At 35.6% G+C, this 15928-nt stretch overlaps 1 protein-coding gene across 1 annotated transcript; it reads left to right on the forward strand.

The window, feature by feature from the left end:
- The first annotated feature begins 16 nt into the window (after positions 1-16).
- LOC106152036 (uncharacterized) lies at positions 17-15574 on the forward strand. The gene is made up of 5 exons (XM_013525498.2): positions 17-299; positions 736-1322; positions 3969-4044; positions 12850-12957; positions 13239-15574. Exons 1-5 carry the CDS (start codon positions 255-257, stop codon positions 14229-14231), a joined length of 1809 nt encoding a protein of 602 aa, XP_013380952.2. The 5' UTR covers positions 17-254; the 3' UTR covers positions 14232-15574.
- The last annotated feature ends 354 nt before the right edge of the window (positions 15575-15928 follow it).

The raw sequence follows: 15928 nt of genomic DNA on the forward strand, positions 1-15928 counted from the left end.
TCCGAGTTCATGTCAACACGAAAGCAGCTGTCGTGAGCAACCAGTGTTCGCGTTTCGCGTTGTAGGTTGGTCAAGAACAGTAACCGTTGAATGTATCCCGCATGGATAACTGAAGTTTGACTTTTAGCGTGGACTCAGCGGATAAATGGAAATCTTTTAGATGAAAAAATGAGAGCTGTATAAGTTTGCCTTTGTTTTTCCAAAGTTTCGCATAGCACACAACTTCGCAAGTATAATCGATCCTAGTTGAAAGCATGCGGACGTTCTACTTACTGGTCGCAGTACTTCTCTACAGTCAGGCAAGTTTTTTTTTTGTTCTAAATTTGTTTAATTGTTTGATATCTGTTTCTGCTCCTGTATGTGATTCGACTTAAATTTTAAACTATAGATTTTATGACAATGAATTCTATAAAGTTTATTGATTTTCTCCGATTTTTCATTTTTAAAGAAATAATATATAAGAAAGGTAGCAAAAGTGACATCACGAAGCAAAATCTAAAAAATGTAATTATAGAATAATTTTATTTAAAAAAAGCAAAAATTAGAAAAGTCAAAGAAAAAAAGGAATAAAACATTTGATAATGAATTGAAATGGTTGTAGAAATTAAGAAAATTTCCCTTAATAAAGTTGACATCAACTTCCACAAAAGTTATTGAGATAACATCATTATTGCCACCACTTTATTAATTGTACTATGTATCACATATCATCTGTTATGTGATTTTATGTTTCAGTATGAGAAGAGTGAAGCCAATATGTTCTGTATAAGGAATTCAACAAACTGCACAGAAATTGAAGAATGGCGAGATGAGTTGAGGAACTTCACTAAAGATGTATGGTTAGGGTCATTCCCGGCCTTCCCAGGAGATCTTATCTTCAATAACCAGACTTTACAGGATTATGGTTTAACACATAATATTGATATAAAATTAAAAAATGCGGAGTTAGAACATTTTACCATCACATTAAATGAAACCCTTTGGCCTCAAGATGAGCACAGTTCAAGTTTACCCCCTGTTATTACTACCAAACCTACTGTAATTATATCAAGCACTGGAGGTGATGATAATGGGAAAATGACTACAGTGGCCGTTTCCCATGCTGACAGTAGCAATAAGGCAAATACCATTTGGACATTATCCCCAGATGCTACAACAATGGCAGCAACATCAACAGGAGCAATGAGCTCTGATCAGACATCTGCCTCGGTTGCTGCCTCAACTACTGGGGCAAACTCTGGGATGCTTGGATTGGGCCTTGGAATAGGAGCTGCGTTACTTATACTTATCCTTGTAGCAGTTGTGTTATTCATAGTATGCAGGTGAGTTAAGAGGGGAAGATATTATCTGTTCATGCCTTTGTACCTGTATTGCCTCATAAAATCAGAAATATGCAAGGTGGTATTCAGGTGCCATGATCTTTTCATTTTAAGGACAGGTATTTGATAATATGAAAGGATGGTGCAGTCCAGGTTTTTAACTCTTAAACTAAGTGGCAATAAATGCCACTACTAATAAGTGGCATAATTTGTTATTTGATTAATAATTAACTGACCATCATTGGCCTGTATATAATATAGCACATTATTACTAATAGATCAAGTATTAACATCATAGAAGCTTAAGGAATTGCTGATCAAATTTAGCTGGAATTGTCAGATTTCAGAACATAATATGTGTGCAGAACATAGACTAGGTACGTAACAGACTGAGCAGCACTTTGAAGTTTTGCCCCACACAAATAACTCATTGTTATGTGATATTAAATCAAACTAACTGGAGTTGCCCTCCGGGGCAATACTAATTGATCAGTTTATTTTAATTGCAAGTTTTTCATTGACATGTACATTTCACCTATTTCTACATTGTGTATTGACTGATGAAGCATCTGACACAAGCTTGTTATTAATCAATCCATTTCTCATCTCCTCTTTCTCACTGACCCAAAGGAGAGAGAAAACTTCTTTCACAAGGTCCGGGTATCACCATCCACCTTGGTTTTGTGACAAGGAAACCCAAGTTTAAACAGAGTAATTATCAATTGCATGTAGAAGTTTTCACTAGAAGTGCTAGTTCTGTTGATAACATCACCTGCAGTTTCATGTTCTCCCTGCGCAGCTGGAATGCACCAAATGGTAACAGTAGCATTATGTAGCACAGCAGTCACATAGCATTATGGGCACTGTGGCATAACTTGGTCCAAGCAACAACATAGCTGTTAAGACTTTTTTTGAGATATAACAATGATTATTTTTATGTATGCAGTCACCCTTTTAGAAAGTAGCAATTTTATCCCCAGTACCCAGTCCTTATGAATATTCTCCTCCACCCGTGTTATATTCCTAGCCCAGGCTATTTTGACATCGAATATAATGAGGAAATTTCTTTGACTTTCAAAACATGCTTTGGAAATGGCTGTATCCTAGCTGTATTTTAAGGAGAACATGTTTAAAACGTTGGAAGAGCAGTTCACCATTTAAAATGGAAATATTTGGAAGATATGAAAAAAATTTAATCCTCATTATCTCACATAAAAAAATGAGTAAATTAGATGAAGCTTCATGCTAACCTTAAGTTTTCTACATTAAGTGACTTGCCCCTCTGTTTTAATATATGCCACTCTCCCTTCCTAACCGACAATTAAAACTTTCAGCATAACCTAGTCCTTGCCATTCTGAAGACACTTTGCTAAAATCCTTATGAATACTAAAATCAGCATGGGTGAATGGAATGATATCATATACTAGTGACAGTATTCTTTTCCCATTTGACTGCCAAGAGCTTAGTGTGGATATGTATCTGTATATATATGAACAGGTGCATGAAATTGGCAGTCTTTGTACATGTTTAGACTATTAGTTGCTTTTTTTGTGTATTTTTATGGAGTGCCACAGTCAATTTCACAGGGTTCTGCATTTCCTTGGGTTGCACTAGACCAGAGAGCTTCCATTAAGTTTCATTTTCTTTTATTGTCATTCACTATGTTCCCTTAGGAGTTTTGGAGGTGTAATTTATCATCTGTAAATGAAATTAAAGAAAAAACCTAGTATATGTAGTTTTCAATGAAGATAACATTAGATTTGTACATTTGTCAAAGCTTTATCATATTCTGATTTGGTACAATATTTTGTGTTGCAGCAATGATTTTTGGCTTAAACTTTCTTACTCAGTTTTTTTAAATTAAAGATTAATCATGGTTTCACTGTATTATCTTTATATTTCAATAATGCATAAAATGGAGATTAATACATGAAACAATATCACCAAAATAACTTCATGAAGTGAGAAATGTGATCCATGAAAGCTCTTTTGAGTTCTAATTTCCTAATTGTCTATAAAGCATATGTGTTTATCCTAAACTTAGAACAATAGATTTCAATATACACTATAGATTAGTTAATTATTCAATAATTTTCTTCAAACGTTTTGGTGTTATCTGGCTCATTAATTAAATAGCGTCAGCAGTGTTCACAGCAAACTATAACACATAACTTTCTTTTCTCAAGTATTTGGAACAAACCCAGCAACAGTGGACTGCATGCATACATTGTTTGGTTTTTCTTTCAGCATCATGAGTTCAGTTGCTTGTTTAATTGATTTGTGGTTGAGGGTTTGTTATCTTTATAGTTTATTTGCTATCCTCTGATAACCTCTTTGTTGCAGTTTATACAGGAAAACGCGACACAAGATACACGGGAAACATTCTTTCAAAATACCAGCCATGCACAGAGATTTGTTTTTGAAAGTGAAATATATTTGTTTGAATAATATATTTGTACACATAACTTTGGGTGAATGTTACGTATATTTTGGTTTTATTTGCTTGGTTTTGTTATTTTCCTTTTGCTAACAATTTGTTGTTTTTTTTTAAATTATATTTCTTCTCCATTTAAAACTCAGGAAAATGTGATTAAGAACATTATAATAAAATGAACAATGTTGGAATGCATCTTTTTTTCTCTCTGCAGACGTACAAGAAAAAATAAGGAAAGCTTAGGTGTAGCTGAGACAACTGTGGAAGGGAACAATTCAACCTTTAAATCGGTAAGGGGTTATCTGCGCATTTTATCTCTAATGATGTGCTTCAGTGAATAAGTGCATGATCCCTCTTCAGACACCACCCATGTTTGCAGTGATAAGCCTTGCATGCTTGTTAATGTTGAATAAAGGGTAAGAAAACAAAGTCTTTTTAAGATCTTTGTTTGGCCTGTCTATCCCCCACCCTTTTCCTGCCACACACACACACACACACACACACACACACACTTTGTGAATGTATGTATGTATATACAGGTATATGTGCCTTTGTTAGAGCCCTCTATATATGAGTCTTCTCTCTATATATATATAATGTATTCAGATTCTGATAAGGCCCTAATTGCCCTTCACATGCACTTTTAGGGAGGGAACAACTTTAGTCCTTATGCATCACCAGAACATACATGGATGTAGTCTGTCTGCTCTCCTAACTTATTATGTGGGACACAACTGTCACCGATAATATAGAGGGTGACGCACTGGTTGTGATAAAACATGACAAGGGTTAATGATGTTGGTCTGTCTTTCAAAAAATGTGTTATTTATTTAAAAAGTAAAAAAAAAGCTTAATCAGCTGCAGGAGCCCATGTGTTAACACTTGAGTGTGTTACAGCTGATGGGTGGATGTTGCATTATTTCCTGGTTACTTGCTGTTCACCTACAGCCTTCTATGTTCAACCAAAAATGTACTATTGGATGTTATAATGTAAAAAATAAAAGTTAAAAGTAATCAAACAAAGATGATTACATTTGGGGATTTTTGTCAGCTGTTTGTATAGAAGATTAGATGCGTGTTGATGAATTTGGTTTGAGGTTCGTAGCCACAGGTTCCAAGTCTTTGGATTTGTTAAATTTTGTGGTGTGATGTTCATTGCATTGCCTACTTAGGCTTACTGAAGTAAAATAATGTGCCAAGGGCGTTCCGTTTTACGCTTTTGAACACTGAACAGTCCATTACTGGGTTTTTCATTTGTAGCAGTTTATGGCCAAAGCACTCGAGGCTATCAATGGTTTCTATCTGATTAATCGAAATGATAAACAAGAAGTAATATACAACAATTGAAACTGATTACTTGGTGGGTGTTTAGTAGCATTTTGTGTAGAAAATCAAAAAGGAGTGGATATTTGTGGCTTTTGTTTCATGTTTTAGACATTGTAATGATGGTCTTGATGGGACAGAAAGAATTTGGACCAACAAGGGAAGGGCCACAGAAGAATTCCATGACCAGAGGTCTTCGTGTTCAGGAGTAATATTAGTTTTCATTTTGTGTAGTTTATATCCCTTGTCCAAAACTAATCTCTTTTTAACATCTGCACTATAACAGATAGAAATGTATGCGGTCTTTTCATTGCGGTTGATATTCATCATGGCACAATACTTCAGTCAGCTCAGGCCGTCAGGATTACTGGCAGGGGTCTGTGATTAAAGAGAACAATGCTTGTTTTTTTACTCACAAAATTGATTTCTTTTCTCACTGTTATTTCACCATGCCCTTTGATGTATGACATTAAATAGATTAATGCCAAGAACCCTAGCAGTGTTTGCCATGTCTATTGCCAGTAGGCTGAATGTTGAAAGGTTTTTCTTAAAGTCAGGATATAGGTAATAGAGAAATTATGCTCTGGTGTTATGGGAAAGAGTTACATGCAATAACTACCTGGCAGATTTATTTATCATGTTTACATGTTTGCGCCATGTTCTGGATGAGAAATGTCTTGACAAACAGTATTCTATTGTTATGAAAAGTAAAAATGCTGTGATCTTGAGGAATTTATGCTTGCAAACAAAAATCATTTTCACTAAATGTTGAAAACTCTTTGTCACAAAAGGAAAAATAGGAAAGAACCATTTTTTCTACATTTGTCATTGATTTTAATGACTACAACAATTGTCATGCAGGAGTGAGCCCAGAAAAGTGCTTCATCGATTTATTTTTCATAAGCAGTAACCCTGAGGAAACTTACTTCCTTGTGCACACTTCCTTGGTTTATTTAAGTAAACACTCCACAGCTCAGCAGCAGTGAAACAATTCAGAATTAATCAGGAACCAACCACTAGTACAACACCAACATTCTGTAAACACAACACTTACAGGAGACACTTTTTGTCAGGTAGCCAAGACAGTATGGCATGTGTTGCATTACAGTACACAAAATATTGAAGTAGAAAATCACCAATAACTCCCAAGATTGTTACTGTTCCTATTATTGTATGGAAAATGGGGCTAATTGAGCAGAGAATGTTGATTAAAACGTGGATATGGGCTGGGGCTTAATTAGCAGTTTTTAGGGATTGAATGGAAGTGGAAGTCTATTCATCAGTGTAGGAAACCTCTATACTAGCTGGTTAAAACTTGCTATGAGTGCATGGCAAGCAGTGGAGTTTTGACCTTTCAGTTTATTCAGAAATAATATTTATCAACATTGCCATGGTGATATGTTAACTTAGATAGGGTGTTTATTGGAAAGTCCAGGGTAATCAGGTAGCTTGTAGATTGTGTGATAATCAAAAAGACAGTGCCATGGGCCGCCTAGTTTATCTATCAGTAGGGTGTTTATCAACTATATCTTGTGTTTATGGGTATTTCCTCACCTGTGACTGCAGGTTCTCCTGACTGACAGGAGAGGAGAAGGACGTGACAGCACAGCCATGCTGAAGTTCAAATTAGTCTAGCTAATAGCACTGGGACCTGCCAAGTGCCTGGGGTGCATGATGACATGCAACAGTTTTACATACTCAATTACAGTTTCTGTGCCAGAGTTGGTGGCTAACTATCAAACTTTATTCAGAGTTGATTTGCTGGGAACTCTTTCACTTTCTCTCTTTGACAACTGAAACATTCTTTCAATTTTACCTTTTTTTTTTTTGAGCAAGACATTTTTTTCTCATTTCAAAAGATTGCTATGACTGGCATGATTATATAAGACAAAATCAATATGTTGAATGGCATTGAATAAGGCATCTGTAGGACACACACAGCAACTGTTTTTCAATGTTGGAGTGAACTTTCATAGCTGATAATATGCTCAGTATTTAAGTCATTTTGGAAAATCTGATGAATAAAAGTTCAGTATATTGGAAACATATTTGATCACCTCTGTTTTTTATGTAGGCTTTGGCAGTTAATTTAGAGGAAGGGATCAATGCTGCCTTCTATTTGTTAGAGAGGTGGTAATCTGGGTTTGATTTATTACCCATTACCATCAGTTTAAATGCTGTAGGATTCTTTTGAAGCTGCCCATGTCGGTGCTTCTTTGTTCAAGGATATCTTGTGATAATTTTTATTTCATTGATGTCATTTCTTTCAAGGGTAAAGGCACTTTGTGTTGATAGCAGATTAGTGAAGCTTTCTCTTATTACTCAACCTTATATACCAATTGTTGCACGTTTGGATAGATCTGCTCATTTGAATTCAAAGTTATAAGCAAATTTCTTCAAATAACATTAATTGATTAAATAAGTCTAAGGTAAGAAAGACATCATGTCTAAAAGTCACTTTTGTATTATCCATTTTCACTCTCCTGGGCAGTGGGGTTATGGGGGGGTGGGGGTAAAAAACAAACCTTTAAACAGTGAAAAGGTCTGCGCTGATAAAAAAGTATGATCTAGATTCTATGCCATTATGGTAAAAGGTCCTTTAATTTTTTTCAGAAAAGCCCACCCCCCCTTCCCGGCCCCAATTTTAAAATTACTGGCTACATTCCTGGTCATTCATGTCTGATTAATATTTTAAAGATCTTGAATTAGCTCAACATTTATGATTTCCACTATATTCTAGAAATGGGGAAAATGTTTGTGTTGTTTAACTAATGTGTATGACATAGAGGCGTCAGAAGTAATCTTGTCAAATAAGGAATTGATGTGAACATGTTGGCAAAATAATAGATTTAATAGCCAAAATAGAATTTAAAAGTCACACAGGGAAATTGATCATTTGTTTGCTTCCAGGATGGGCAAATGTCTCACTATATGTGTAAATTCTACATGTCTTCATTGCATATGGCATTGAGTGATTATATGGTTGATATTAACTGGCAGTGTGGCTTTGCTATGGTTTTAAGGATTGTTCTATTTCAGTATAAATCCCATATGATTTTGCAGTCACAACACAGCTTATCAGCTCAAAGTCTCATTTTTTCCCTGTCAAGATGGTATTTAAGGCACATGACAATTTGAGGAATTGGTACATGTGCAAAGAAAAAAATTCAACTTGAATGTAAAAGAAAAAAGAGAGATTAGTCATGAGATTTCTTTATATGATCTCAATAGTAATCGGTTGTATTCTGGATACAGTTTCTCATAAATTAGTTCATACAGAAAGCTGATAAGTCCTGTTGAATTCATAACCTCAGGAGTGAAGGATATTTATTTTGTCTGAGAGATCTCTTATAAGCCTCTTTTACCCAAACAGAGTCGATTCAGAACTATTAAGCCTCAATTGTAAAGTCTGCATGAGATCACCTTAGAGATTTTACTTAAAATTGATGGAATATAGGGTAATTTATCACCAGTAATCTGGCCAAACCAGTGACAGCTTCTCATTTGTATTCAAACCCCATAATCAGAGAGCCACCTTGAGTGACATTTATCACTGTGGCATGTAAAATTAAATATCATGACTACCTTTTATAATCCTACTAGAACCTACCAAGTGCTTTTTATTATTTATTATTATTATTTATTGCGGTTCAAGTACATTTTTTACAATGACTATGACCTAACAGTATACATAATATAATCCAGGCGCAATGCCAGTAATCTATATTACTGGCATTGCGCCTCACACCTTTTTATGACAGGTAAATAAGATCAGTTTTGGTTATTTAGTTTGAGTGATAGAAGCTCCTTGAATTCATTGAGGAATGAGGACTGTTTAGATTTGAATAAAATTCAGAGTTTGATTCAGTGGGTGCTTTTACTGGTATGTAATTAAGTTCCTGAATACAGGTCTAGAAGATTTTTTCACAGCATCACAGTATTTCGAGATTTAAAATTCAATTCCAGACTGGCCTAGGCTCAAGTTTGAGATAGAAAAATGCAGAAATAGCCTTCTCATTAAATTTTTAGTCAAATACAAAATAATCTTTTAAAAACCTCTAAAGGAGATGTCTTGGATTTTTTACATGTAACTGATATCTGCAGCTCGCAAACTTTTTTTTTTATTTTTTCATGGCCAATATGTCATAACAAGGAACAAATTCCACAGAGACCTCTGTCCAAACATAGTCAACCAATGTAGCTGCCTAATTTGCTAATCTTCATGTTATTTTGAGTTCCCTAATGGGAAGCTTAATGTGCTTATCTTCTGAATTATTTGTGTGGTTAATGGCAAACCATTAAAAAAGTAATACTGCTATCAATAGATAATTCAATTCATGAGACTATATCATAAAAAATCAAATTAAAATGATGATAAATCAGAAGTGTGTTTCTAATGGTGGTGACAGTTCTCAAAGAGGGTACTGTGTGGCATCACTAGAAGACACATAGATGAATCATTTGATGGTAAAGCTGTTGAAATGGGTGCATGGGGAATCTGAAGTTCCCCTTCTTGTGCAATGTCTGTCTGACCACATGTGGCGATATCACATGATAGCACATGAATTTAGTTATCTTTTGTTACTTTTTGACAATCTACCTGCATCAGGGTTATATAAATAAGTGATGAAGTGGTTTACATCACACATAATACATAAGCAAATTAAATTTCCTGATAACTTGGTAAAAGGTACACTTGTTTCATGGGGTGCAACTGCTTCAAGTGGCGAGAAAACATTTATGATTGTAAAACATCTTCACTAGAGGAGTGGGCTGCTTGTATTATGCCCAGGACTCTGGCACTAATACTGAAGTTAATTTTCCAAGCTTCACTTATTTCGGAGAGCTCCTGAATGTTATTTACAGCTTCTAGAAAGTGTTTAATGAGGATTAATGCAGAAACAACACAGACTGTACATTAATTTTGCTGTCAAAAATCAAATCCCAGTGGACTTGAGATCTTTATATTGATTGCACAAGAAATATAGCTTAATAGTTGTGTAAGTGTGTTTTGGATATTGAACTGACTGGTGAAGGGGCCTATTAATCTCTTATGTCGAATTAATGCCCATGCAATAGAAGACATTGTTGGTGAAGGAAGAAAGGGCTTTGATTATTGACTATTTTGAGGCTAAATTCTTGTTTGATTTGGTTTCTATCTTCATATTATATAGTCTGTAAGTCAATAAAACAACAATACGTACATTCTGGCTATAGATCAAAAACAAATTTCTGCAGAGACCATTCTAATTCTATGACCTTAAGCAATGGATAAAAAGTTGATTAAATAAACTATGATATTATTAAGATATTAATTTCAAAGTTGATTAAATAAACAAGGGTATTAATAAAAAATTGATTTCAGGAAAAAAAACATTCCTGACTATATTTGGCTTTTCGGTGCGGAAATTGTATTTATTTATTTCTACTCATCTGTATCATATATTTTATAAAAATGTCAGAAGAAGACAAATAAGAACAAAATTGAGTCACTGTCCGTATTTGAAATAAGTTCAGTCTTTATTGAAGAGCTCATGCACTCTTTTATAAAAAAAAATTCCCACATTGTTCCCATTGGGTTTGAGTGTAGACAAGTTGGTCATTGATTAGGATATGTGTTGAGAGCAGCAGGACTTTATGTGCACCCTCTGGGGAGTCGCGCTCAATGAAGCCAATAATTCACAGTGCGGAAATATAGAGATTGATTTGCCAATCATTTCACATATTGGAAATAGTGAAAGGTTAAGGGCCAGCAGGCCAGGTCACGGGCACCCTTTTTTCTTGCTTTTTAAGACAATATAGTTTTTCTTTGCTGAAAACCAATGCATGGAATTAAAAACAAGTTTATCTGGAGCTTTCATCCATAAAAGAGAGATTAATTTAGTGTAAAAGAAAAAAAATGTAGGTTTTAAGCAGATTTGCATTCAGATGGAAATCTAAAAGCTGCAGCTAATTCTGAGCTTTTACCACTTTTTTCTCTCCTAGGAACACTGCTAAATGAAGCAGATAATGCACTCTTCAAAAATAAAGATTGATCTGGCAATTTCTCCAGCAAATTAAAATGGGATACATGCAGAAAGTCCTGAGACAAATTAGCTGTCACACAGTTTGAAATCCTAGGATCAGTTGAAAAATGAGTTGATGCCAAATTGCAAATTGAGCATGAATATAATTAAGAATGGATTCCTGTTACCCTCAAGCCAGTAACTTTTATTTTGCCTTTCGCTTATTGTTGTCTATCAATGTTGTCTGGACTGGTCAGGATTTTATCTGAGAAAGTGGAATTTTAAACATTAAAATGCTAGTCTGACACTTGCATGATATGAATTCTCTGCATAAGTGTCTGGCAAATGGAAGGTTGTCCATGGCATCTCCTTATGACCAGGTGTGCTTCAGTTTAGCAGATGTTTATCTTTCCTTTCCATTAATTTTTAGTATTTGTTCCGTAAATGTCAAAATGTCTAAAGAACCTGTTTTATTTGTGTCAGAATTTTAGAGAGAGGGGCTTGTTTTTCATACTATTCTGTGGTGTCATTAGGTTACACTAGCATGTGTGCACACTCACATATATTTACAAATATATGTACACGCACGCACACACACACACACACACACACACACACATCAAATAAAAGACATATGACCTGCCCGTGTACATGATGAAAACTAAGTGTACATGTATTGCACAGAAATGTTAGGTATAAAAAGATGATACACATTATTGGGCACTCCAGGTGCCATGTTCACCCTTTTGTATATAAATATTGAAGAGAGAAATACCCATTGCTCATGGTACAAACTTGGAGAAATTTGCTCATGAGCTGTAACCACAGGATGTAACCACAGACCATACAATTATAATTTTGCTCGAAACTGAATGACCTAAAAGATCAAAGCTAAAATCTGTCCATCCTCTATTATTTATGTATCCTCTAAAGTTCACCTCTTCAGCTCCTTCATTCACCACCTGGACAGCGGGTCATTATCTTTCCCCTCTCTCACCTATCAGTCTGTCCATCTCTCAGTCTCCCAGGCATACAGTTTAATTGCACTGAATTTTATCATCTCCTCATGCATTAAGTAGGTTTCTATGGAGCCTGTTTTATATGAGGAGGATACCTAGCCAAGAAATTCTTGACCTGGAAATATCTGTGCCCAAGCATGTGTGTGCACGTACGCACTTATGCACACAAACACACACACAGTGACATGTGAATGTGTTGCCTTAAATATTTTTAGTGTGAAGTGTTGAAGTGAGAAGAATACATGAATACTTTTATAAATGCTATATAGATTATTTCCCAACCATTTTGCCATGTTAGTCCTACAGATAGGATTGCCCTGTAAGGGTTGAGATAAGGACAATAGTTTTATTACTCATTCCCTTGTTACTTGATAGTGCTTATTAATAATCATATTAATAGACAGGATGGACATTGTCTAATCCTCTTACTGTTCTTTCAATCATCTCTGAACAGCACAGATAAAACAGTTTTAACTATTAAGTTTGATCTGAACAGCACAGATAAAACAGTTTAAACTATTAAGTTTGACAAGTTTTCCATCAGATTTTGAACTTTGGAGTCATAGTGGAAACAAAAGGGGACACTTTTTCATCTGGCTTTTAAAAGATTTGTTTGGCATAACCTTTTCCTATGATCTTTGTTTTCTGTTACTTATTTCATATCTTTATTTCAATGAAGAAGCACCTAAGGTGATAATGTCATATTGAATGATCACTGTAGTTACCATGCTTTGTTTGCTGTTTATAGCTCCCTGGAGATGGCACCTTGGGTGTGGTCCCCCCTCATGTGCAGGCCAGCCCCAGGATGAAGTACAAGGCTCTCTCAGAGAGGAGCACCTCCAGTGAAAGCTTTCCAGTAAGTTGAAATGGAATTTGTAGCAAAATGTCTGGAATATTTTTCTGTCAGAAATCCGAAAAGATATACCTGTAATGAAAGCTTTTTCTGCTTTTAGCCAGATGATAAAATAATTCGATGTTCACACTATTGAAAGTGCTGGAACCAAAATACAAAACACTATACTCTACTATTATGTGGTTGTTTTAAATGATAAGGAAAACATGCTTTCAGAGTAAACAATTATTTTAGATTATTTAAAAAAGAAACGCTACAGTGAATATCCTATTTGATTTTTGTAGGTTCAGATCAGTGAGGGTGGCAAGTACCGCCAGCTATCTGAGAGGAGCGCTTGCAGTGAACCCAGAGTTCGCCCCACAGTACCTGTGGAGCCACCTCCTGGCCAACCAGAAATCGAGGATGAGGAAGTATTTACTTCTATTCCTGAAGAAAGCGAACCTGTGGCACCCATCCTAATTCAACCTGGAAAGGAAAAGCTCCCAGAATATAGCAATTATAACACAGACGAAGTTGACGCAAGTAAGCTCCCTCCCCCACCGCTAGAGCTCTTGGAGGCACCTCTCTATGATAATCTGGGAGGTCGGGACCCACCTAAAAGTATTTCAGATGGTGCTATTTGTAATGGACAAAGTATGTCTGCTGTAAAGAACAGTAAAAGTGACAGTGATACATTATCAAAAAAAAGCGAAATGGTTTTCATTAATCCAAGTTTCAATAATGATGAGACCAGCAGCAATTACAACCCCGAAAGTGAGGAGAATACAAACAACAGTAACTACTATACACTCCAAAGCCATCATCCAAAGAAACATATAAAGCCTAGGGTATCCATTCCTCGCAGTCAAAGTTTCAAGCCTCCAGTGAGTCCAAAGCCACAGTGGTTATCAAGGCCTGCAGTCAGTGGTGATGGTTCAAATGGTTGTGACCCCAGTATGGAAGTAGGCCGACCAGTGTGGCAGCTTGTAGACCAGTATGAGCAGAACAGCATGAGCTTGCCCAGGAAATGGCATCCAAGGGACCAGCAGGCCATTCCCAGGAGCAAGACTTTTGATCAGCCAAACAAAGGCAAGAATGGTTACCATGACAACAGTGAAGTCGTCCTGCCTCCAAGTCACAGTCATCCACTGACATTAGACGCCTATAATGATCTCCCTGCTAATGGTTTTTACGGCAGCACATGGGACAGAGATGGAACTGAGAATGGAAATTATGATAACATTTTGTATGCCACCCTCCCCAAACATGGCTACGAAGAGACAACTACGGCTTTTTAGGTGTAGAAGTGTTCTGTGCTTCGTTTGTTCTCAGAAGCTATGCATAAGATGATGCATTGTAAACAGTATTTAGTTTGCTATTTGAAGTTTGAAAAAAAATGCACCGCTATTATTGCTCTTTTATTTTTTTCACTTCATTTCTTGAATGGGTGCACTCTGGTGACAGCAAGTAAAGCAAAGAACAAAGAAAATGATTGTGTTCATTTATTAATTTTTGTATTTTCAGTTTAAGAATTGTGTAATTTACACCAGTGGTATTTTAGTTTGTCAATAACCTAAGGTAATTACGTTTGTTCTTTGCTAATACATTTTGCTAATAGTCAAAATCTTTTAACACTGGATGAAAAAATATATTTTTTAAAATGATAATTATTTTATTTTAGGATCAAAGAAATCCATATTTATGACTAATGGAGATTTAAAGAAACTAAATTGTCCCTATTCTTTATATTAATATTCTTGTGATTAGCTTGGATTTATGTAAAAAAAATGGTTATTTGTTACAACACTACAAGTGTTCCTGATCTGACGCATAATTTTTTTTCATGTTCATTCCATTCTGTTGCTCACTATATATGCATGCATGAGTCATATGCCATTGGAGATTTTATCTGATAGCAGAGAAAGGAAGCTTCATGCGGTAAGATTATGCAGCACTTAACAGATTTTTTTTCTCGCAGCTGCAATGAGGAAGAGGGAAGTGGCAAATCTAGCCACGTTTGTTCTGAAAAACTAGATGCCTTTTATCTTGTTTCACAAGCTTTATTTTATCAGCTTTGCTATAGCCTGATGTAATAAGAACCTGCAGAAGGTCACAGCTTTGCCTCTGAAGATATATCTTTTGCATAATAAATGACTTTACCTGTAGACCTAATATGATTAATTAATCTAAAGGTAGGGTGAGACAATAGCATGAATTGTTCAGGTAAATACAGCACCTGGTGTATCAGCTAGAGGAAATGTTGGTTCACCCAGCAGGTTGGTACTGCTGGAGGTTTCTTTTGTGTTGCCAAGCAGCTTGCCTAGATTATTCCAATAAATGTGAACTTCTGACATGGACTGCTATTTAAGCTTGGATATATTATTTTGCTGTATATTTTTTTATTTAAGAAAATGAAATACTGGTAGCTTATTTGTTGCTGAATTTTTTTTTTTTTCTGAAAGAAATCTGAAGGCAATATTTAAAGAAAAAAGTTATTCAGTCTGATTGTGCCTTTTCAATTTTTTGTTATAAGTTTTAACATAAAGCAAATAGGGCTTTGGTATTAATTGAAATCCAGAACTGGTGCTAATGTTCTGCTCAAATGGTTATTTTTAAAGTGGCAATAAAGTGTATTTTGCTATTTACAATGCTTCCTCATTTTATAGGATGTGTTCACATTAAATACCACCCTGGATTGAAAATGGACTAAACGGTGTCAGTGCAATGGAATGGTCTCTTCAGTATACTTGGTTGCTTATGGATAAGACTTCAAAAACTGCTACTTAGGCTTCATTCACATGCAATGTCTATTTTCTAAATTCTATTTTCTATTCGCGGTATGTCTTATGATCACGGTCTGTGCCCTGAATATCCCGCGGCGTAATTACTGGCAGCGCGAGCCAGTTACTATAAGTTACTATAAGTAACTGGCTTGCGCTGCCAGTAATTACGCGGCGGGATATTCAGGGCACAGACCGTGATCATAAGATAGCGC

This window comes from Lingula anatina, chromosome 2 (assembly GCF_051362555.1).
Source record: "Lingula anatina isolate TDL-2025a chromosome 2, LinAna3.0, whole genome shotgun sequence".
In the NCBI taxonomy this organism is placed as follows: domain Eukaryota; kingdom Metazoa; phylum Brachiopoda; class Lingulata; order Lingulida; family Lingulidae; genus Lingula; species Lingula anatina.

What these genes read in the sequence shown, in the direction of transcription:
- LOC106152036 (XM_013525498.2), top strand. Translation starts at nt 255, where the DNA reads ATGCGGACGTTCTACTTACTGGTCGCAGTACTTCTCTACAGTCAG. An exon ending in ACAATTCAACCTTTAAATCG is followed by an intron (nt 4,045 to 12,849) that starts GTAAGGGGTTAT and finishes TGCTGTTTATAG; the next exon opens with CTCCCTGGAGATGGCACCTT. An exon ending in CCTCCAGTGAAAGCTTTCCA is followed by an intron (nt 12,958 to 13,238) that starts GTAAGTTGAAAT and finishes TGATTTTTGTAG; the next exon opens with GTTCAGATCAGTGAGGGTGG.